General features: G+C 38.4%; 1 protein-coding gene across 1 annotated transcript in view; it reads left to right on the top strand.

Annotated features, from left to right (window-relative positions):
• The window catches only part of LOC113501871 (atrial natriuretic peptide-converting enzyme), a 40,078-nt gene that overhangs the window by 5,759 nt on the left and 11,746 nt on the right, over nucleotides 1–22,573 (top strand). Inside the window, exons 2-10 of the mRNA XM_026883170.1 lie at nucleotides 3,236–3,443; nucleotides 3,650–4,318; nucleotides 7,822–7,962; nucleotides 9,171–9,365; nucleotides 11,929–12,061; nucleotides 12,727–12,879; nucleotides 13,838–14,056; nucleotides 14,305–14,446; nucleotides 15,047–15,270. Of these exons, the coding sequence (XP_026738971.1) occupies nucleotides 3,236–3,443; nucleotides 3,650–4,318; nucleotides 7,822–7,962; nucleotides 9,171–9,365; nucleotides 11,929–12,061; nucleotides 12,727–12,879; nucleotides 13,838–14,056; nucleotides 14,305–14,446; nucleotides 15,047–15,270 (2,084 nt within the window). The remainder of the gene's footprint in view (nucleotides 1–3,235; nucleotides 3,444–3,649; nucleotides 4,319–7,821; nucleotides 7,963–9,170; nucleotides 9,366–11,928; nucleotides 12,062–12,726; nucleotides 12,880–13,837; nucleotides 14,057–14,304; nucleotides 14,447–15,046; nucleotides 15,271–22,573) is intronic.

The following is a 22,573-nucleotide window of genomic DNA, read 5'->3' as shown; positions in this document are numbered from 1 at the left end:
AACTTTCGTTTGGGGATCGACAAAGCAAACGAGTAAAATAACTAAGCATTACCGTGTAACCGACTATTGATTCCGCGGCGTCGGACAGATGCCGGTGTATGCCAGCATTCGACTCAATGCCATGTAATCAACGGCCGCCATTACCCGCTCCATTGACTGGCCTAATGGATGGAACACTCGAGAATTTTCACAGGGATTCCGTCGCTGTGGTTTTTTGGGGGCGTAATTGAACGGTGTTTGAAGTAATACACCTACTCATTATATGTTTGGTTTTATCGCTTCATTGGCTAGTAGCTCCTGCTGCGGTTCATGAAGTCTCGATATTTAGAAAAAGAAATAGATTTTCTTTTTCTTTTATGTATACTATATAACGTACATTAATGTTATTTATTGTTGTCCTCTCTCCCGCAGATAAGTTTGTCTTAAAAGTAAGAAAAATAAAATATCAATAATACACACTTGATAATCAGTCTTCCAAGTGTTTTGTAAAATGTCTCATGTTTCTCGAGATACAGCATCCTGTTATATTATTTAGTTCAGCCATTCAGTTCAAATTAATCGCATCTCCTACAGTCTTGGTGGTAACTTAGTTCCCCAACTGCATTTATCGGATAATCAGTTTTAGAGTTCAGTTTCTCAGTATTTAACTGTCAGATCGTACTCTTCTATTTAAGTTAGGGATTAAATTTAATTATAGATCGGCTGGTTATCGAGTAGCTGTCCATAGGGGATTGAAAATACTCAGCGTCTTTTAGAATTGAAATGTTATGATTGGGTGAGCTTCAACCAGATGGGCGCAAAGAGAGTAATTCTAGTGTACCAGTGAGTAGAGGACATCATAGCCGAGGTCTCATCAATCGGTGAGCTACAAAAATCAGACAGATTGCAATCTTTCTCATTTTATATTTTTTGTTAGGAAATTGCATTGCGATGCGAATCAGATTCGTGACACTAAGCGGTCTGTTCCAATAGGGTAAAGATGAACAATTGCATGATTTATTTGTAACTTACCAACGTATTTATGTCCGTAATAATGTTGCTTAACCCCGATATTTGTATATAGTTAGTACACTTGTTATTATAGCGGCAGCAGGAATTTTTCAGTTGTGAAAATTTCAACTAGTTATCCTTTTTAGCAAAACAAATGTGGAAATAAACACTGCTGGACATTAAACATGAGTGAAAGTAACAGACTGGCCGAGATTCTTTGTTTATCACCTCCAGTGCAGAGTATAACTTCAGCAGTTTATCTTTACGGAGAACTAAAAGTTTATAACTTAACCGGCGTTTAAGTGGCGCAACTTGTAAGTTGTTAAGTAGCGGCTTGACGCTACTTAAGTAGCTACGATGCTATGTCGCCTTATCCATTCATATCACAACTATTATAGAATGTACGATATAAATACCAAAGACTGATTTTCCTTACGGGAGATTTTTGCACTCATTTCCACCTCATTATGATCTATTTTAGAACATGAACAATACGTGTCCCACACAATGCGGTAATGTTTATCTTCGTTGTGGTATTTATGATTCAATCTCTTTGATTAGATGCATTACTTCTACCGCCTTCAGCATAAAGTGCACGTATTTATTTATACTATTTTCCATTTTCGCTATTCACATGTGTCTCGTTAAGTGCCAGTAAAAATCCTAATTACATTTTTATGGGTAAGTTAGCAAAAGCCATATATTTAATTTTCTAAATAATAAATTCTTATTTCAATTTTTTAGAGATTTCTGTCTAATTCAATAAAAGCAAACTCTGTTCTTTCAATAAAATGCAGTTGAAAAAATATAACTAGGCCATATGTCACTATTCCTTAGAAAATGCAATGCTTGTCGTTTATAAATCCCATTTCTCGTGTATTATGACATGTGTGCAGTAATCAAAGATGGCGTCGCGTTGATTAGCGCAGCCCGCGACAAACAGTGCCGGACTGCCGGCCTTTCATTAGCCGGAACTGTGATCACCGGTTGACATCACTGTCTATTCCTGTTTACTTGATACGTGCGCTTTGTTGTCTTCATACGTTAGCAGCTGTAACTTGATGGGTTGTTTACATAATGTTAGCATTAATTTATCGTTAGAAATACCTCGGATATTATAATTAAATGCAATTTAAATACGTAAAATTAAATGACTGTTGTTCATTTGTAGCTAAACATGTTAAACCTAAAAATGTGTAGATTAAAATAATCAACAGTGATTTAAAAAAATATATCATATTACAGCACTTAACAATTAGTTATTCTTGGTCTCGCATACTTATCAGCAAACCAGCATTAAACTAGTGCAGCGCTAAGTCCCCGCTCCACACACACGAGGCTGGCTCTCAGCGGGCTCTGTCCAATCATAATAATATGCAGGATTAGGAGCAGCGCAGCCACAGTTGTATGTTTGCCTTCTACTCAGGCTAATGGTTGTGCCGACACGAATGTTCCCAAATGCGCCAGTTCCACTTTCTAAAATGTTTTACAACTTGAGAGTATGGATTAATTGTTGTAGCATAGTCGAGAACGAACTACTACACGGCTGATACTTATCATTTAAATTTTAGAAGACAAGGTTATTTAAAAGTTAAATGTATTCCAGCAGTTACAGAGTGCACAATTTACTAACGTTTTCTAAACATCAAAAACGACAGTTTATGCTACATTGTATTTAATTAAGATTACATCGGTATCTGCATGAACCTAATCAATGTTCAACAAATGTTATATTACGACTCTTTGTTAGAGATTTCCAGTTAATTAGGAGTTTGGATACTCAGTGAATATACTCGTAGGATATATGCAGGTTGATTAACGCGTGCTATTCACTGTCGGCCAATCACTGGCTGTCAAAGCGCATCTGAGCCAGCGAGTGAGGCGCTGCCGACGCGGCGCCGCGGCGTCGGCCCGCCCGCGCGCCGCCGTCCTATTGAAACGTCGCGAACAATCGAATGCAGATGAGCCGTCAATTCTCAATGTAGTCAAATGTTACAGCTACAGCTACTGTTATTACGCTTTGAGGCTTTATTCGTTATTACAAACTTTCAGTAGATATCAGAAACTGGCACTAAAATAAGATCTGTTTTCAGAATTTGTACCCAGTAGAAAACCGCATTCCTGAAAATTCATTGGGACTTTCGAGGTCATTACGAATACGAATAAACAATTGATCACTATACCAACTATCAAAAGTGTGCGAATTAATTTAAGCTTTTTCTAACGAATGGTATTTTTGCGATAGGTGTGGCCGCGCCGGCAGCCTCGCAGCAACTCCCGGGGAAAAACTTCTAGAACTGCTCCGACCGAGCAACGGCACCCCGCGGCGGCACTCGACGGCGGCGTGTGCGCCCGCGCAGCCGCAGCGTCCCGCCGGGTTCGTGTACTGCCCCTCCGACGCGCTACCCTACTGCCCGCCCTCCCGGCTGGCGCCCTCCAGGCCCATCATGAAGGTGAGACAAAAGAACAAACTCAACATGAATATATGTTCTCTATGTCATATTTAGATAAAAGGTTATAAGATTGTAAAAAAATTTTTTTTTTTCAAAGAGCGGCTTCCGCATTGAAGTCTTTTAATCCCTGTGACACGAGATAATTCGTAACAAGTTAAAAAAAATGACAAACCGTGTCGTCAAACTAGGTATCTTAACTGTCGTAGCTCCAGCCACCGCCACAACAGATCCAGCCAGTACAGCCGCAGCCGCCGCCTGTGCCTCAGCGCAGCACGGCGGCGGTGGCGCCGACCCCGCTGCCGGTGCCGCCCCCCGCGCCCCCGCGCCGCTCCTCCCCGCAGCCGCCGCGCAGAGTGCCGCCGCCCACACCGCCACGCCCTCCCACAACCACTCCGCAAACAGACCCCAACGGCAACAGAAGAACTATTGCCCCAGTCCAACCACAACCACGACTTGACTGCAACAGAAACCCACAGCCACTGTCCAGCAGAAGAGCACCTCCTCCCCAAAGAATCCCAGACTCAACGCCTTTCTCTCCTGCTCCGCTACCACCTCAGAATCCTGTCCCTCCAATAAAGCGGTCGCCAAGCTCGGGTTCAAACATAAGCGTCCGGCAGGATTCAAATGTGTCCTCAGACTCGTTCAGCCAGACGTCTTCACCCTCTTACACGACAAAGACTATGGAGGCTCCTCTACTGCCTCACCAACACGTGAACAAAAGTCTTAACGCTAAGATAGCAAGAGGTCTGCTGCTCAAAGAACAGCAGGACAGGGACTCAGGCAATGGATCGATCACAAAGAGTATGTCAACTCCGGCGTCGCTACAGACGATCGTCAGGTTCCAGAATGGAAGCAACATGTCCTTGCATCATCGGGTAAGTAAAGAAAGCAGCTCTTTTGTTAAAAGCCATACGCTTGAAATTATGTTTAGTTTTCTCAAATCCTCAGAACGGTCGAAGTTTTAATAATGATTGACGACGTGTTGATATACGACGGCTCCGATTACAGCGCAGTGAAACTTTGATTGACGCTAATCACAAGAGAAACGTAAACAGCACGTTCTATTGCAGTCCCGGATTGTTCATTTATCCATATGATTGACGGCTCTAATCTTTTGATATTAAGGTCTGAATATGACAAGCCATCACTCAATTTACTTTTCATTACTACTTTTAAAAAATGCAGAACGAAACTTCTCGTAAACGTTAAATGTGTGTGTTTAACAGAATGTGTTTCCTCGCGCTGAGTGCATGACACACATGGTCACCGTGAATTTAGTGCAGCGCGCGGCCGGACAGCGCGTGGCGTGTAATTAAAATATTGCAACACTTTTTACGTTTACTGTGTTTACAGTTAAAGCTGCGGTAGTTACGGTCGAAAGAAAAAACAGCATCTTTTTTTCTATTTTTAGCTTAGAGGTAAGAAATAGAAATCTAATTGACTAAATACAATTTAAATTGTATACTTGCTAACAAATGCCTTTCTGTTTATGTTTCCCATTTAACGTTTAAAACACTTTCGAGTTAGGAGAACTGATAACAAAACAAAAACAATATCAACCTGTTTCCGACTCAAGAATCAATCGGCTGACTGTATTGGAGGCAATATCTGGATATTGCAGCTCGCTATCCTCTGTGGAAATCCAGGCCAATCTCAATCAAAAGCTGCGCTTCATATCAAAAAATTCCTCCTCACATTGAATTCGCATCGTCTCTACACTTGTTCGATTCACTTTACAGCACGTCGCCGCATCGCTCGGGATTGTCGAGTTGTGGAAGTGTTCAATAGAAAATTGTACAATTGTTTACAAACTGTACAGCGAAGTAATGTTTTAGATAAAACTATAAAATCCAAGTTTGATGTGGTCACTAATAACACTCCTGTGTATTAAAGCACTTTGGGGTTGATTAGTTTCAAGACTCTTTTTTTCAGTATGATATAGTATAATTTCATAACATCGAAACATTCTGCCACAACCTTGTCGGTTTGTGTTGGATAAATCCAATAAGGTACACATAAAATCGTAAACATAAATATTACTTCTTTGGCAAGCTTATAAAATAATTAACTAAACTTCTTAAGATTAAACAAAGTAAACAAATTTAAATCGATATCCAATCATTGGAAGGTTTAGAATCGTAATCGGCTTTACATCAAATAAATCGAGACAACTGGAATCGATACCGAGAAGCTTCCACTCCACGACGATCCGTTCTTGTTGTCCTAACTCTTGAGAATGACTAGAAACATTATTCTTTCTACTTCAGACACTGTTATGTTAGATTAATTGGTACCAACACTTCCTCAGAATTTCTTGGAAAATATAAGGAAACTGTGGAGGTACCTCAATAAACATAACTTGTATACAAAAAAGGGAATCGTTTCAGTCGAGCGCGCTAAGACTCGCGGTACGAGGATGATTGACTTGGCATCTGAAGCTTACACTGTCATCCCGCGCGTTTTCCTTGTGTTCCCTCTTATTAACCTACATTTACATTACAAATAAACGAATATCCTCACAAAGTATTCTTTACAATATGTGATTTTACAGTGACAGACACGGCGAATAAAAAAATAATATTAAATATCAAAGACTTATTTGACGAATAATATCAAGGACTTATTTTATAACACCATCTTTCACTCGTCTTCCTCTGAATTTTGTCTTCATATTTAATTACCATATAATAATACCACTATAGCAAACGTAATTAGTAAACCAACAAAATAAAGCTACAAGCAAAGTAAAGATGTTCCCATACCTAATCTTTTTTCTTCTCTTAAACATAAACAAGCTGAAGTTTTCCTTTTATTCGCTAATAACATCATAAAGTCCGTCTTTTCCTTTAAAGTTTTCCTCACAATCTGAAAGTTTGTAATCAGCGTTCGCCACATACGTATCTGGGCGGAGGAGCGCGGACTGCGCCACATATTACTGTTTACATGAGTCAAGATTGCGTCCCTCCTACGTATAACTTGAGCGAGTAATTTTGTATTGTATTGCGCAAGAGTTTTGTTGTCGGTTCATCGTTTTATATGTTGGGAGTAGATCTTACGGATAGACCCGTTTTCTTTGGAACTTAGAGACGAGATTAATCTAATGGTGGATGATTTTGCTTTTACTGTCGACAGATACGTATACGATGATTATTATGAAAAGGTATGCATGTGAGACGGCTTGTCGTGACTCCTTTAAGTTTTAAATACAGTATTATTTACATTTGAATGTCTATTTACTCCTCCGTCAAATAGAAATGAAATAAAACAAAAAGCATTACAGAGTAAATAGAAAAAGGAGTTTGAATTGAGGCCAACGTATTAACACTCTATTATTAACCATAGTTAAATTTGAAAATGTTTTAACAATAGGTACGCTCTCATTATTAATTACAGAACTTAAAAACAAACCTTTACTTTGTATGAAAATCTCAAAACAAGGGGTTTATTTGAATATGAGTTTGAATAGAGATTATGTAACAATAATATCTGAACGGGTCCACAAAGCCAGAGGTATCGTTTGAATGTAAAACAATTGAGAACGCGCTTCCCTGGAGCATAAAGCTCTTATTCAGTGCGGTGCTGCAGCTGGAGATAATGCGCTGCTCGTGGATGACTGCAGCTTGTGAACAGGCTGCTCTGAGCTGCCTGGCTATAACGCGACACTCTGAATTCAATATTCTTCACAGCTTTGTTTAAAAATAGGCAATTATAAAGCTGAAAACAATTTTTCAGCTTCACCCAAATCAAAACGCAGAATTTTATACCCAACACGCGCGTTCTATTCTGATTGTTTTACTATTGAAAAAACAATCGGTACGCACAGTTAGGGACAAATGTCAAAAAATCGAAATTGAGTCGGAAAGCCAGCTTAGCCGTAAGCCTGTTAGCTGGCAGGAGTGTGGAGTGCAACGCATGGCTTCCGGTTACTGAATGTGAACTAACGTGATTTACTTTAAATCCGTTATTCATATTACCTGTGGATCGATACGAGTTTAGGGCACCTGGCTTTTCTTTGTTAATATTTTCTGGCACGTACGTGCTAATACGTCTGAAATGTTTTAACATTTACGCTTTTTCGATGGAAACAAACAATTTTATTAAACAAGGAATCGTCTATTCGAAAGATGAGAAAGCAAATCTCATACAAATTTTGATCTGCTCCTGACAATTTTGTGTTAAAAGCCTAAATTTAATATGTAATTTGCTTTCCATGCGTGTCATTTCGATGACAGAAGTCGCTTAAATGTGTCAAAATTTCATATCTTTGGTAATTCATGACTTAGCCTTGTCTCTTCCACATATTTGAGCATTACGACCCTTTGTAGAGCTGTGTAAACACTTTGTTACCGTTTTAGTAATGAAGTTGTTTGCACACCAGATGCTCCGCGACATGCGCGGCGCCAGCACGGACGCCAGCCCTCACAAGTTCCGGCTGATGCAGCTCGCGCTCAACGCCGTGGCACTGCTCGCCATCACCGGCGCGCTCTTCGCGTACTTCAGAGCTAACCCTGCGGTACAGGTAAACTGATCGTCGTCATACATAATGTAGAACTAACTAGCGGTGAACCGCATCATTTAAACTGTTGAGTCTTGGCTGTCTAAGACTTAAAAGTCTTACTACACAATTAGAAAATTAAGTTGTCGATTGTGTGATATCTACTAATGAAATGTTTGGGAATCAATATCTGTCTTTGCAATCACAATGTCTTTTCAGATACGGGGACCACAAAATACTTACTTTGATCATGTTGCTCAATAGTCCCTGAAATATATTTAGTAATCCCGGAGCCTAGACTAAGAAATGAAAAGAATTTCTGCGAAATACGTAGCTATTTCGATGGCGAGTCCCATTATAAGGAAGATAGGCACCCACAGGTTTATAGATAAAGTTCCTGAGATGTGGAAAATTCAAAAGGCCTTCATTAAATTTGCGTATTTACTCCAGCTGTTTATTTCTTACTGACAGGCAAAAAGTTATTTACAAAGTTGCGTAGGTAAACACGATTGTACAGTGATAAATGAATTTCATAAAGAAATATAAAAGATACCGAGACTCCTTGCCGTCGCTGCCCTACCCATTCTGATTATTAGTAAGAAAACACAATTTTCGTCTGCAATATGAAGCGTAAGATTTTTAGAGTACTTACAAACCAACAAAACGAAAACCAAGCAACTCAATTTCCTTGGCGCTCACAGAGTGAAAGCCGCTCTGCCACAAAAACGTCGGAAAGGCAAAGCATTGCTCGCAAAACAATTATTGTGCTCGTTCCTCAAAGTCGACGGTCGGGCGACAAGGCTTTGGGCAACAATTCCGTCTTACCTGGCCGTCTTTGTGAGCCTGTGGGAGGCACAACAATACCCCATATTGTGAAGGACATATTGTTGGGGAGATATTGTTTTTTTAGAACTCAGACATTTGTATACCATTCTTAGGAGAGAATAATTTGGGGCATCGCTGTAAATGTACTCTTGTACATTAACACCGATGCCCCAAATTGTTACGAAGAGTATTTTTCATCGTGTTTCGATATTTATAATTTATGCCAGAGTTATTAGGCACCAGTTTTAAACAGTTTACCAGCATATTACCAAATGACTATGTGTTCACGAAAACAGTTGTTCTAAAAGCAACATATTGTGTCCAGAACTTAGTAGATGCATGTCATAATTTCAGTCAAGCTGTCGAAATGAAATCAAAGAGTAATCTGCTATCTTCTCTTCCTCCAGTACGTGTCGCAGGTAGTGAACCGGTCCTCAGTGGTGACCTGGCCGGCGCCGACGGAGCCGCCCGGCGCGCGCAACCCCGCGCCCGGCGTCTGCCTACCCGTCATCGTCAACTTCTGCCAGCAGCACAGGATACCATACAACTTCACCGTCTTCCCCAACTACATCGGACACTTCGGGCAGAGGGATGCCCAGCAGGTCAGTTGTTAACTTATTGCTAATAGGTTCATATGGGTATTTAATATGTGCATATACATATGTAGGTACGTTTTAGAAGAAAGCTTCTAAGATTGAGTTGCTCTTTTTAAAAATATGAAATAGTCTTAATACACTAATCCGTCTTGTAGTTTTTTGTATAATAATGTATACGTATTTTTTAATTTGTCCCGCAAACATAAATTGACAAAGTTACAGTGAATGACGTCACGTTACGCGTGACGTCACGATTGAGTACAAATTTTACTATATCGATACGTCACAAGCCCCCTCTCCTATACTTTAAAGCAGTTAATCTTTGTCAATTCTAGTTTTTCTGAAAAAGTAAAAAATACGCGTCTCATATTTTTCAATTATCTAACTGAGGGACTAATGAGAATTTTTCTTTTTATACCCAGTCATCATCCCTATTGTCCGTAATTTTATTGGAATAAAAATTGAAACGGAAAAAAATACCTACGTTAAAATTGAACACAAACTGTTTAGTTTCAAATAAAAAGGGTTTCACTTTATTTATTCGATGAAGACCGAACAAGTTAGCTTCATTGTGAAATGAATGTATTCGGTCAACAAACAAATAGTTCGATTTACTCCCACAGACGGATTATTTGCCCACTTTCGGTATCCAGCCGTATTGATTTGCGATCCTCTGTAATTATTTTTAAGTCAAATACAAGCTCGTACTTTGATATGTTAAGTTTCTTTAATGAGTTTGATTCTGTGATATTAGTTTAATTGACGTACGAACAAATAGAGCCGGGACATCGAGTTAGCTTAGCGATAAGATCTCTGTTTAGTAAACATTCTGTATTAATTAAAAACGAGATTTCTTTTTACCAATTATACAGATGCTGGTTTATAAAGACATAATTTTATATGAATCACGATATTACTATTATCTTTTAAACAAAATTAATTACTTTGCCAGATTAAAGATAGTTAAAAAATCTTCTGCAGTGACATTTCTAAGCATCGGACGATATTTAAAAGTCTAAGAACGTTCAAAAACTGGTAAAACTAAATATTTTAAAGGAAAAGCAACATAGTAAGATACAGTAAGCGGTTTATTTCCTTGAAGTTCAACTAATGAATCCCAAATCTCAACAGCGCTAAAGGAACCGTCTCAAAGGCGCCGGCATCAACCTATTGGCACGAATCAGTTTAATTGCCCGAATCCAAGGTGAATCGTTAAAATGCCATTAACAGGCTTAAACAGATACTTGGCGGGCCCCAGAGGGTCGTTAATTAGCCGACCTGTAATGTTCTCAAGTGTTTCGGCGTGATTGAAAAATGCTGCGAGTAATGAACGACGCTCAATGAGCTCGGAGGGAGCGGGCCAGTTTGATGGACTCAGAGTTTCAGGAAACACCCCACTTAAATCAGAAGGGACGATGTAGCGTGAGCTATCTAAATAATATTACTGAAGCTATTTACTCGTCATGACCTTTACCGAAAATAATAATTCTATGCTATAAAGTTACCTACCGAAAATCCTCTTAACGAAAATTAATTGATCAAAAACCTAGTAGGCGCAGATCAAAGAGCTTATAGGCCAATTAATTTGTGTACTCAACGGTCGCCGGCCGCACTAATCTCTCTTCGGAGTGTCAGGGCACGAGCTCATTCATCGTCATTATTTCATACGAATATTGGAAGATTTTTACATAAACATTTTGGCGAAATGCAATACCTACATTCTCATGATTCGATAAATTCATGTATATAAATTAATCTACTAAATCCAAGATATTTCTAAATACAGAAATATCTTTGATTTAGTAAAAGGAAATAAAATACACAGGCTAGTAGAGACATTCTCAAGCTTCGGGGATTTTTACATAAGCTGATATTGAGATTTTAATTACTGGAAATCCATTAATTCGTTATACATGGTCATACACAAAGAGTGACATGAACCATTCCCACTATATTACCGCAGCCCGCCGACCGCGACCACAACACCAAATGACGTGGCGACATCAATAACCATTAGCTGTACCCTTCGCGTGCGAATCAATCATTGTCGCGGAAACAATGCCGGCCCGACAAGTAAAATATCAGCGTCAGACTCTAAAGCCCGTTTTTAACGAGCAATGTTTATTAAACGTGGCATTGCGTCGCCCTTGGCTTGAGTGATATTGTTTGCTTATTACGGAGGAATAAATAGGTCTTGTCTCATCTCCAACTTTGAAGTGGAAATTGAAAAATACTTTGGAATAAACATTTTTACTCCTTTGAAACCTTTAAGAGATAAAATATGTCGTACTTTTATCCAAAATAATTTGTAAAGCGTATTATACTGATTACGAGATCAAAGACTTTTCATCTTTTGTTAGTTAATTCTTTGTGATTGGAGGTTTTTCAAAATATTATTCATATCAATATCTGAGTAGCTCGTTTTGTAATATAATCTTCTAAAACGGAGGGATATGCTTAATTCACTGCCTCAGCTGTCTGTGAAGGCTTCATATAAAATAATATACATATAATTTTTGTTACATGTAACTTACATCAATAACACTTAGCTTTTTATCATTGTCGCTAGGACTTGGAAGTATACGAAGCCGTGGTGGACGTCCGATGTTACGACCTGACCGCGCTGTTCTTGTGCTCATTATTTGTGCCCAAGTGCGGGCCGCTGGGGCACATGGTGCGTCCTTGCAGGAGTCTATGTCACGGTAAGTACCTATAAACTCTAAACGTCACTCAAAAGTATTGCAACATTACATATCTATGCTAATATGGTTTGTATGTACATAAGTTCTGAGTAAACCTTAAGGAATGCCTGAAAATAGTTCAAAACCCCATTCCAAGTTCAAAACAGACCGCATTGCAATGAAAGTGGTCAAGTTCTCAACTTAATACGATGTTTTGGATCGCTGAATAGTCGAACTTAAGTGGAGTGACCTTTCGAATGCAAACCAGCCCTTCATTATAACGTTATACCCCCATACAACATATGTTATAGAACTTTGACCAATTTCGTCCTAACATGCTACTGGTTAGGGGTGAGGGCGTATGATGACTTGCAATTTTATAGCATAGCAATGATTACAAGTATTTTTATTTATATTCCACAAGGAAACTAAATAAAATACTCGATAAACGACTACCGCCGAATACTTCTGAAGTTTATCGACACGCATGGCTTGTTCCTATGTGTAAGCAGTTTCAACGATAACAATTTACTATTAGTGTTAAGTATTGTTCGCCGAGGCTGTACACGATTTTTTTGACGGAAAGGAGTTCAAGAGTAATGGCCCCATTCGATACCAAGTGACATCGCCAGCCCAATTCTTACAATTGTTGGTGGAAAAACGACATGTTCCTATATGGTGTGCAGAGACGATGCGTCGCTGCGGCTTTTTCCTGGAGGTGTTTGGTCTGACGATGCCGGACTACCTACAGTGCGACATCTTCCCCGAGTCCACGGACACGGACGTGTGCCTCGGAAACCGCGAGGTCTCCGAGGCGCGCTTCAGGGACGCCATGCCCGGTAAGCACAACACACAGCATAACTGATGACCTCTTCATTTATACTAGCTGTTCAAGTGTCTGTTTTGAGGAAGTCTTTTATAAATTAACCTCATAAATGGATTGATAAATGATCTCCTTGTTTTTAATAAAATTATTTTATAAGCTCATTGCGAACACATAACACCAACATGACCCAGATAAATTACAGAAGGCATGCAAATAAACATTGTATTGAGCTCTTATTTAATTTAATATTTAAGCACAATATTTCACATTAATCGCATTATATTAATTAAGATTCGAAATGACAAAGCTTCATAATATATCGAATAAAAATGTTTAATTCTTAATTTAATCAGAGACCGTTCATTAAAACCTTTTAGTAGCTACCTAATTATTTCTGTTCAAAGTTATAACGACCCGCCGACATTAGTTCACGTTTCATCTCATTATAGATTAATTATGAGTACTGTGAATCCGCTTGCCGCCTCAGCCAAATAATATTATCTTGTATATTGAATAGAGTTTGTGATACGTGGGTAGCACGATATACCCACACGAGTGATCTCCACACAACACCATATAAGACGACATATGTTCAGAAATAGACTTCTATTTGTAGCTGTAACGACGAGATATTAAGACTGGCGGCTGTAATACGCATATAATAATGTTGTGTTGCGTGTGCCTTTCACTTAGGTACTTGTATCATCAATATCAGCACTTTTTACGGTTCCTTATTAAGACTACGTTGTCTGTCAATCTACGCTGTCTTATTTGACCGCAACATGGAGAAAAAATAAAAAAAATAGATTTCCATTTTTTTTTCTTGCAATTTTGTTTTCTGTAGCCTATTCTTACGGAATCCTAAGTCGCAAGTCCGACTCACGTGTCATATCAAGTAATTTCTTTGTGAGTTAAGGTTAATAAATCTTAATGAGTATTAAAAGAGCGAGTATTGTTGTGTGTCCCAGCAGTGTGTCCCACGGGGTTCCAGTGCGACGTGCGGCGCTGCATCCCGCACGACTGGCGCTGCGACGGGCACGTGGACTGCGCCGACCGCTCGGACGAGCTCAACTGCCGCGTGTGCAAGCGCGGCGGCGAGGTGCACTGCGGCAACCAGCGCTGCATCAGCCAGGCGCACCTCTGCGACGGCAAGGTGGACTGCCCCTGGGGGCAGGACGAGAGGAACTGCCGTGAGTACCACCACTGCTGTTAAAGACGATAGTTTCTTTGCATTTAATCGCATTGGATGCAATCAAAGGTCGAGCTCTCTGCAGTAAATATGGCAGGAATTGATTATTATTTTGTTTAAACCGAAATTCGATTCGGAGAGTTTCTTGAAACAATCTCACTTTTTACAATCGTTTGAAACTTCTTTTTCTTTGAACTGGAACTGGTTTTCATTTTACATCAGTTTAATAAAATATAAATTTTTTGCTAGTACGTCTGAGTCAAGCGAACGGTGACGTGGGTCGCGGCGAGCTGCAGGTGTACCGCGCCGCCAACCACTCCTGGTTCCCCGCCTGCATCACTACCCTGGACGAAGACACCGCCATCAAACTCTGCTCCATTCTCGGCTACTCGTGAGTTTATTTTTGTATTTTTTTTTTAACGAATTAATTCTTTAAAATAATAAATGCCATTAAAAAAAAATAGACATTACATTGTTTAATCAATAAATACTGTAATGAAAATGATACTGTAATGATTATGGTACTGATAAAAATGTTATGTTACTTTTTTACAGCAATACTTTTTACAGTTTTATTGCTCGTTTCAATAGTATTCATAAATAATTGATCTCCGTACAAGTGGCCCGCTCACAGTTCACTAACACCGCATTCGAGCAGCATTGCTAAAATGAAAAGCACTCAGCGCAATAAGTACATCCAATTGAAGCGCCGAGCGTGAGCCTCACCTGTGAATTGTTGCGGCCCGTCGAAATTTCATTAGTGCAGTTAGTCCGTTGTTCAGAGACTATTGTGGGCTACGGGAATATATTGTGTGGATGCCATTGTGATTACACTATTAATTGTGTCTTCAAAATGTTGCTTTTAGACTAATTGCTAAACAATCTATTTATTGACTGTACATTTTAAAGGCTGAATTTGACAGTGCAATTTGCCACGCACCGGTATACTTTACAAAACATGATTGGGTACAATAAAGTTTCTTCCATCTAGCTGGTTAAACAAGAGCCAGGCGGTGATCAACGAGTCACGTCCAGCGTTCAGCAGCATCAAGGCGGCAGTGAACGTGACGGTGGGCGCGCGCGCGGGCTGGCCGCACGAGCACGGCGCCGCGCAGACGTACCGCGCCTTCCTGCGCAGTCAGGGGGGACTGCTCAAGGAGCTCAAGGAGTGCCGACACAACTCGCCCAGGGTGCACCTCGTCTGCAACAACTATGGTGAGTGCTGTACACCATACAACCACGCTCTACTAGCATTTGTAAGACTTTAAAAGACTTACCTTAAAAGCTACCTACCTACTTTAAAGTATTACTTTACAGGACCACCTTAGTGTAGTAGGACCGCCGTCTTTTTTAAGTCATAAATTAAGCAATGATTTTACACGGACAATTCATGGTGCAAAACTTCCCTTTTTTTGTTTTTATAGAGCCTGTGGGTCCTTTTTCATACTAAACCTCTCTATCCTTCACTAGTTTGCGCTCCGTATGTCTGAATAGATTAGAATACCACCGTAAATCTAATTGAATTCAAATTGGGCTGTGATGTTTCCTCGACATTATAAAAATTGTACTTCAACTTAAACTTATACTACTATCAACTGTTTACATTCATACTGTTTGCATTTGCGTTTTTAAAAGTACAAAGCAAGTAAATATAATGAAGACGCCGTATCTGACTATAGCTGTATGTTTTCAGTATAAGAACGCGTCCTTTTGACGCTAGCGCCGCGAAGTCAAAGGTTGTATGAAGTTGAATGCCCTTCAGTACATAGTTATAGTTACGTGATCTTTAAAAGCCATACAAAACATCGACTTGTGACTTCAGCACAAAGTCATTTTCATTATGTTTTGAATGTGAGTGTTAAAAATTATATCCCTAAAATGATTTTGTAAAAAAATATGATTATTGTTTATTTATTTAGGGACAATTCAAAACGAAAAGGCTGGCGAAAAACAAAAATGCCTGAAATTGGTACTTTTACAGCCGCAACCATTAGACTACATTTAAAAGCAGTTTCAGCAATAAAATCTAATGAAGTTCGCCGGCTCGCGTGAAACAAATACGTTGATAGCCGGCAATCCGGCTAATAGCCTGCAGGCTAAGCGCTGGAGACTCGCTCTGCCGTGAGATCGTGTTATAGGTTTTAATAGCCATATGATTACGGCGAGGATTTCAATCTATTTATTATATTCAGCAAATTATGGAAGGTTGCTACTAATGGAATATGAAAGCCCGCGTCTTAGGGTATGTAATTAAAGGTTTGGTAAAAAAATGCTGTGTATCTACCTACTTACTAAGTTTATTAAAAAAAGGTCAAAGGTCGACTTCCACATTTACTACAATTAAGTAGAACCCACTCATGTACCTCTCAAGATTTATAATTCCTTTTCTCGAAGCCTGTGATCAGCTCCGGTCTATTTTCTCGCAGTGTTATTTTTACGCAAGTGGGCGAGGCGTTTGACATCCCTCGAGTGTAAAGGTACATACTTAGCGGAACTCCGAGCAGATCCAATCTTGTCAGTTTAGACGGGAGAACCAGGCTTGTGTTTTATAAGAGCTTTGTAAACACTGTGACGTGCACCGTTAGGCTTTTAAATAACAATCTATTTGGGCGAGCGTAGGCGTTGTGTCTTCTCGTCATAAAGTATTAATAGAATGTTCGAAGTGCCCAGGAAAAGTGAAACAGCAGTGTTATAAATAGATTACTTCGTTGAGCGTCACGTAGAAGCTACGCATTCTCAGAGCTACGAGCTACGCCGCTGTAGTTCGTTTTAAGTCAGTACAAGAAAATGATGCTTCAGATTTTATTGTAATAACATATCTTTTATAGAAATCAAACACGCAAAAGGATACTATTTTTGCACACATATTCATCAGGCCAGAAATATGGATTATTGAAGTATTATTCTCGGAACGACTTTATCAAATCCACATACTTTTATGTATATTTAAACCGTCCCTAAGGGATATGTTCATCACATGTAATATAACAACAAAGAATCCGAGTAAAGCCCGTTTATTACCCGCGCACAAATATGTATTATATTCCAATCGAAACATAATAACCGAGTGGAGCCATTACACGGACTGATAAGAGCGTGTCGCGCGTCGCTCCGGCTAATGTTTCCTGACGCGCTCGCCGCCTGCCGCGGGCGCCCGGCCGGCCCGGCGCGGACACAACCACTATATTTCCTTTTTACGGTACTAACGTTCAGTGATGGATTGCTTCTATGATGCTAAACAATTACATCAGTAAATTAATCAATCTGTTTATGTTCTTCTAAGACTGTATGTAATTATTTTGATGTGCATAAGCTCTTCTTTGTTGTTGGAGACAAAAAGTAAGCCCAAGGATACCAATATGCACTAGCTTTTAGAAGCTATGCACCACCACGTAATATGAAAGTAGAGACTACAGTTTATAGAAATAGTGTACCTAATATATTTTACAGAATGAATTACTTTGTATAAGTTAAGTAAACTAGAATGTTCTTAAAACGTGCTTTAATGTCGCTGCTTCACAAGTCCCAACACATCGCTGTAATCAGTTTGAGTTTTAGTTGTTTTCTAAGAACAGTAAAACCCTCATAAAAAGTACGAATGTCAAGTCCACTGAAGGACGTCTAGTCGCTGACATAAAGTGAAATCTAATTTGCGAAGACAAATGGCTTTTAATTATAAAATCTGTCATAACCGAGGAATGTAAAAATTTATGAAAGGTTTTGTTCGCAATTATGTTGAACGAATTGCCGAGCTGTCAACATAACTTAGTGATGAAGTAAAGATACTGTTCAGATGACAACACATACAGACTGAACATACTCGCACGCTATTGTTATTAATATTTTATTAAAAGGACTAATGCAAAGCTAATTGTACCCCAGAACTGTACCTCTATTCCTGGTAATGAACCCTATAACGTGAGGTTTTGTGCTACATTTCAAACAGATCGAATTAAACGGACCGACGAAATATCAATTTACAACATTGCATTTACATGAAAGACAGTTAAGAATGAGTTTTAGTGAATTTCCGATTGTTAGTGTATTATGTACCTACTGTCGAGCCGTCTGCCCGGCGCCCCCCCCCCGCGCTCCGCGCCCGCCCTCGTCTCGCACCGCGGCACGAAGTTTCAGCGGAAAGCCACCAATAACATAATTACGTTTCTATGTTATAAATTCAGAGTTTGTTCCCGAAATTATTTGGTGTACCGCATCAAGTGTTTTGTAACAAAGTTTTAGACGTTTTAAATAAACCTGGAGCCTAGCATCTCTTAAATTCATTATGTTAAATTACCTATTTGCTTCTTAAATAAAGTTTTAGTCTAGACTTCAAACAACTATAATTGGGAATAAAGATTCATAGATTTTGTTTTAAAATTTATATTATATTTTTTTATTTATAGGTTTGTTTCACCTATTGTCGAAAAAACATAAGAGACACTTTTTTGGACTTCATAAACGAAGGCCAAACCACAAAACATTTTAACGAAGGTACTTCTAGATACAGATGAAAATATATTTTGCCACTAAAAAGCTATATTCGGTCGGAATACTTAAGTTACCGTATTTTGTTGAAAAGCCACCAAGTAGGATCCATTAGCGTTTCGAATACTTAATGTAAAATACGGTGAGCAAAACTGATAAGTTTCAAACTGTTACTACCTAGTCCGGAATACAGCAGTAAGTTAACAATTAACGTCTTTAAAATATATTTGGAAAGGTTATTTTATGTGAATTAAATACTCGAATTTGGGTTTTATTATGATTTATTTGAAACGTGTCAAACAATTGTTCCTAGACGACCCTATACCTTACTTAAACGATTTTTTTTATCAGCCTATGATCTACAAGAAATGATCATAAAATGGACTTACAGGGACATTTATTTATCTATGAGCCGATTTTTCAATCGTCAGATAACGTTTATCTGTGGGATAAATATGGCCGTTTGACATATTTTCTATACAAAAGCTGTCAAAACTTCAAACATATTTGTCGAATAAAAGTTATCTGGCGATTGAAAAACGGCCCTAAAGTATCTAGGTACGTCTTTATAAATTACCTGACACGTGAAAACATTATTACAGCGACCTGGCTTCTTTGTGATTGTATTAATTCTTGGTTTCGATGGTAACACAGAACACCTACGTGCTCCCCAATAGAAAATAAATTATAAATTGGCCTTTTCAGAACCGTCAGTGAATCGAATATTTATGCTCCTTTGAAATCTTCCCAGTTATGCCAGCTCGAATAAAATTTGTGTTAAACTCGAAGAACTTTCCCTTCATAAGTTCTGTGAATTTAAATCTAAAGGATTCCTAGAACTAGAAACTTTATAGAAATAGATGAAACGTATTTCCATATATAGACATAAGTAGGTACTCCATGAAATAGCTCATGATAGTACCAGAGACTCACCACCGAAACCTAATTTAAAAAAACCTCCACAAAAATTAATGTCACAGGGCTTTTCATATTATGTCTGTCATCAAAGAGGTGAGTCTCACAAAACCCAAGAGGTACTTATTTATTATTGAAAACCAAAAGTCGTTTACAAAGGCCCCTTTCAAGTCCCCATAAGAGGATTTTATGGTAAAATAAAATATAATCATCTCTGTTCGTTTACTCAGCGTGCTTGTCTATGAGACGCGTAGAGGCGCGATAAAGGGCACTCGCAGAGGCGAAGTGCTTTGATTGATATACTTCAAAATAAATGTAACAGGTATCTTAGAAATGTTTCTTCTTTTTACATAAGAAGAAACACAAATTTTCCTGATATTTTATCGTAACCACTGTGAAATGAGATCGGTACGAAGCTAAAAGGACTGTAAATTGAATCGTAACAAGCTTCTTAAAGTTAATAGTTTGAAGAGATTTTGATTCGTTGACGGATAATAACAGCGCTAAGGCTCTACGGGGAATCATAAAGTTAAATGGCTAACAAAGCGATGAAGATTGTTTCATGTTGAGTGAGGGGAAGTCATGATTTCATCTTTATGTGATATTTTATATGCGTGAATTTACTTATTTATCATATCCTTATAAGTTAAAGATTGATTTCTACAGCTGCAAGATATGCCTTAAACAACCTCATATTTTAGAGAACACGAATTGAGTTGCTTTAAATAAAACAATATACAAATGCAAGCATGTTTAAGAGGATCTGCAAAAGTTTGTTGTCTTTAAGACATATCGATCGTGCGTATTGCTTACGCAACGACACGGGCCGACGACCGCTCGCCTCGCTGGCGGTATGACCGTTTAGCTTAAGGTACACATGTACAGCGTACGCGTAATCTACACGCCAGGGTTGTATAGTAGAGGTCTACTAAGCGTCTGAGTTTATATAGATAGTACATAATATACTGTTAAGAAATATTTTATTCTTCATCTGATATATTGAAATTATTTATTTTTCAATGTTCTCTACTTGTTCACAACATATTGATATTCCAAGTGTTTTCTTTTGAATAACTGCAGAACTTCAGATAGCCATTTAAGCGTCGCAATTTGTCCGTATCGGTAAGTTGGTCCATAAATAAATAATTATAATTAGACTTGACACTGTAATCCTCTTCTACTTAAACAAGTTTTAAAATACTTGGTAAATTAATTTTCTTAATAACTCAAGTAGCTTTTCAGACTGACTCTCAGGCTTAATTATAAGCCAATACTTATAACTTCATCATCTGGTTATCATAGATATTTATTTTAAAACGTTATACTGATTCCCATTTATTGGTCTCGATAGAGTTGGTGGTGGGGTCGCCAATCAAACTGTTCGAATAAGATTCCACCGCTGCGGGATTTGGTGATTAAGGACTTCGATTTCGTCAATAACTAGCCAGATTATCACGATAAATACGCGTGAGTACGATAAAACCGTTATTTAATCAATAATGATGAATTCGGCTCACGATACGTATTATGAAAAATTTAGTTTACCGTAAGGCCTTCGTCTCCTTTTAGTTAGGTAACAATTGTGATAAAAATACATATATTCAACACTAAATACCTAAACCGGTAGTGCAGAATACACGCATATGCACGTATCTTCTCCATTAACCTACATAGATGCAATACCTTAAGTTAAAAGAATTCTTTCAAGACCAAATGTAAAGCTATTTTACTTACGTATTGTACAAATGGTCCGTCTGTTCGGAAATAGGACAAAAGTTTGTAGCACTTTGTTATGGGCAGCTTGTTTCCTTGAGGGCAGGGAAATGTTTCTGGGTCAATCCTCTTGAACGTACTCATCGAGTTTCTAATATTTTACTCGGTTGCTATGCTATGAAAAGTAGGTTGAAATATGCACTTATTACCTCGTTATTGAGTCCCTAAGTAGCTTTCCTCAGAAGCAGGAGGCATAAACGTTGTATAGGCAACAGGATTATTTATGTATTATTAAATATTTGTAATAATATATTCCATAACTTTCACGCAACGCCATTTAGTCTTATGAGAACTAGATAACTGATAAACCATACTTATATATTTCTAAATACATACTTAATATAGATACACCCTTACACCCAGGCACAGGACAAATGATCGTGCTCAACACACAAACATTTGCGCTGGGCGGGAATCGAACCCACTACCTCCGGTATAGCAGTCAGGGTCACTAACCACTAGACCAACAGGCCCGTCAAATTAAATAAGTATGCACTAAAATACTTATGCAGTAAATATAAGCTTGATCTTACATAGCAAGAATATAATTACAATGTATCTCACGTGTAATCGTTCTCCAGCACGAAACTCTCCTGGCGGCGCGTCCCATTATCATAAATCGCTTTTGATATAAATTATCTTAACTTTTCTATTTCATTTCCTTATCGAAACGAAAACCCACACGCTTCATTAAATTTTCCAATGTCATTCTGAAAATTTAATTAAGATCCTAACTGATGGTATTACAGCAGATTTTTATGCCTTCATAAATTATATGCGAGTAATGATAAATGTGGATTAGATTTGGATCGTTATCAACCGCTACATTGTCGGCGTTATTATCCACGGAACATTGAATGGTAATTCAAAGAATTGGCTACATTTTGTAAACGCCTAACAAAGTGTTTTATTTTCAACAATAATCTGTTTATCAAGTATTTTGTGTTCTTTTATTGTAGGCTGTTAATATTATGTTTGGTTAAAACAACATCATTTTTTCACTAAAGGCTCAAACAATAGATATCTCATAGTACGTAGTCTAAAAATCACAAGTTTTTAAAATGAAACGAGTGACCTATTCCCTGAAAAGCCCACACCATTAAAGTGGTTGAGAGCTTAAAATTCTTTGTGAGACTCGGCGATCCTATTACGTGTAACGACTTGCGAGTTTCGCCAATTTAATTCTATGATCCCATTTCTCATGCAGCCACTTAAATTATCACAACGTTAAGTGATCAAGTTTGTTTATGACTCACTTGCGTTATGACGCGTGCATTTTTATGTAAATCAGTTACGAGACCGTAGATTGCTGTCAAGAAAGACGACTTAAGAGGTTGCTATGTTA

Source organism: Trichoplusia ni, chromosome 16 (assembly GCF_003590095.1).
Source record: "Trichoplusia ni isolate ovarian cell line Hi5 chromosome 16, tn1, whole genome shotgun sequence".
NCBI classification, from domain to species: Eukaryota; Metazoa; Arthropoda; class Insecta; order Lepidoptera; family Noctuidae; genus Trichoplusia; species Trichoplusia ni.
This window is presented reverse-complemented; position numbering and strand designations above follow the sequence as displayed.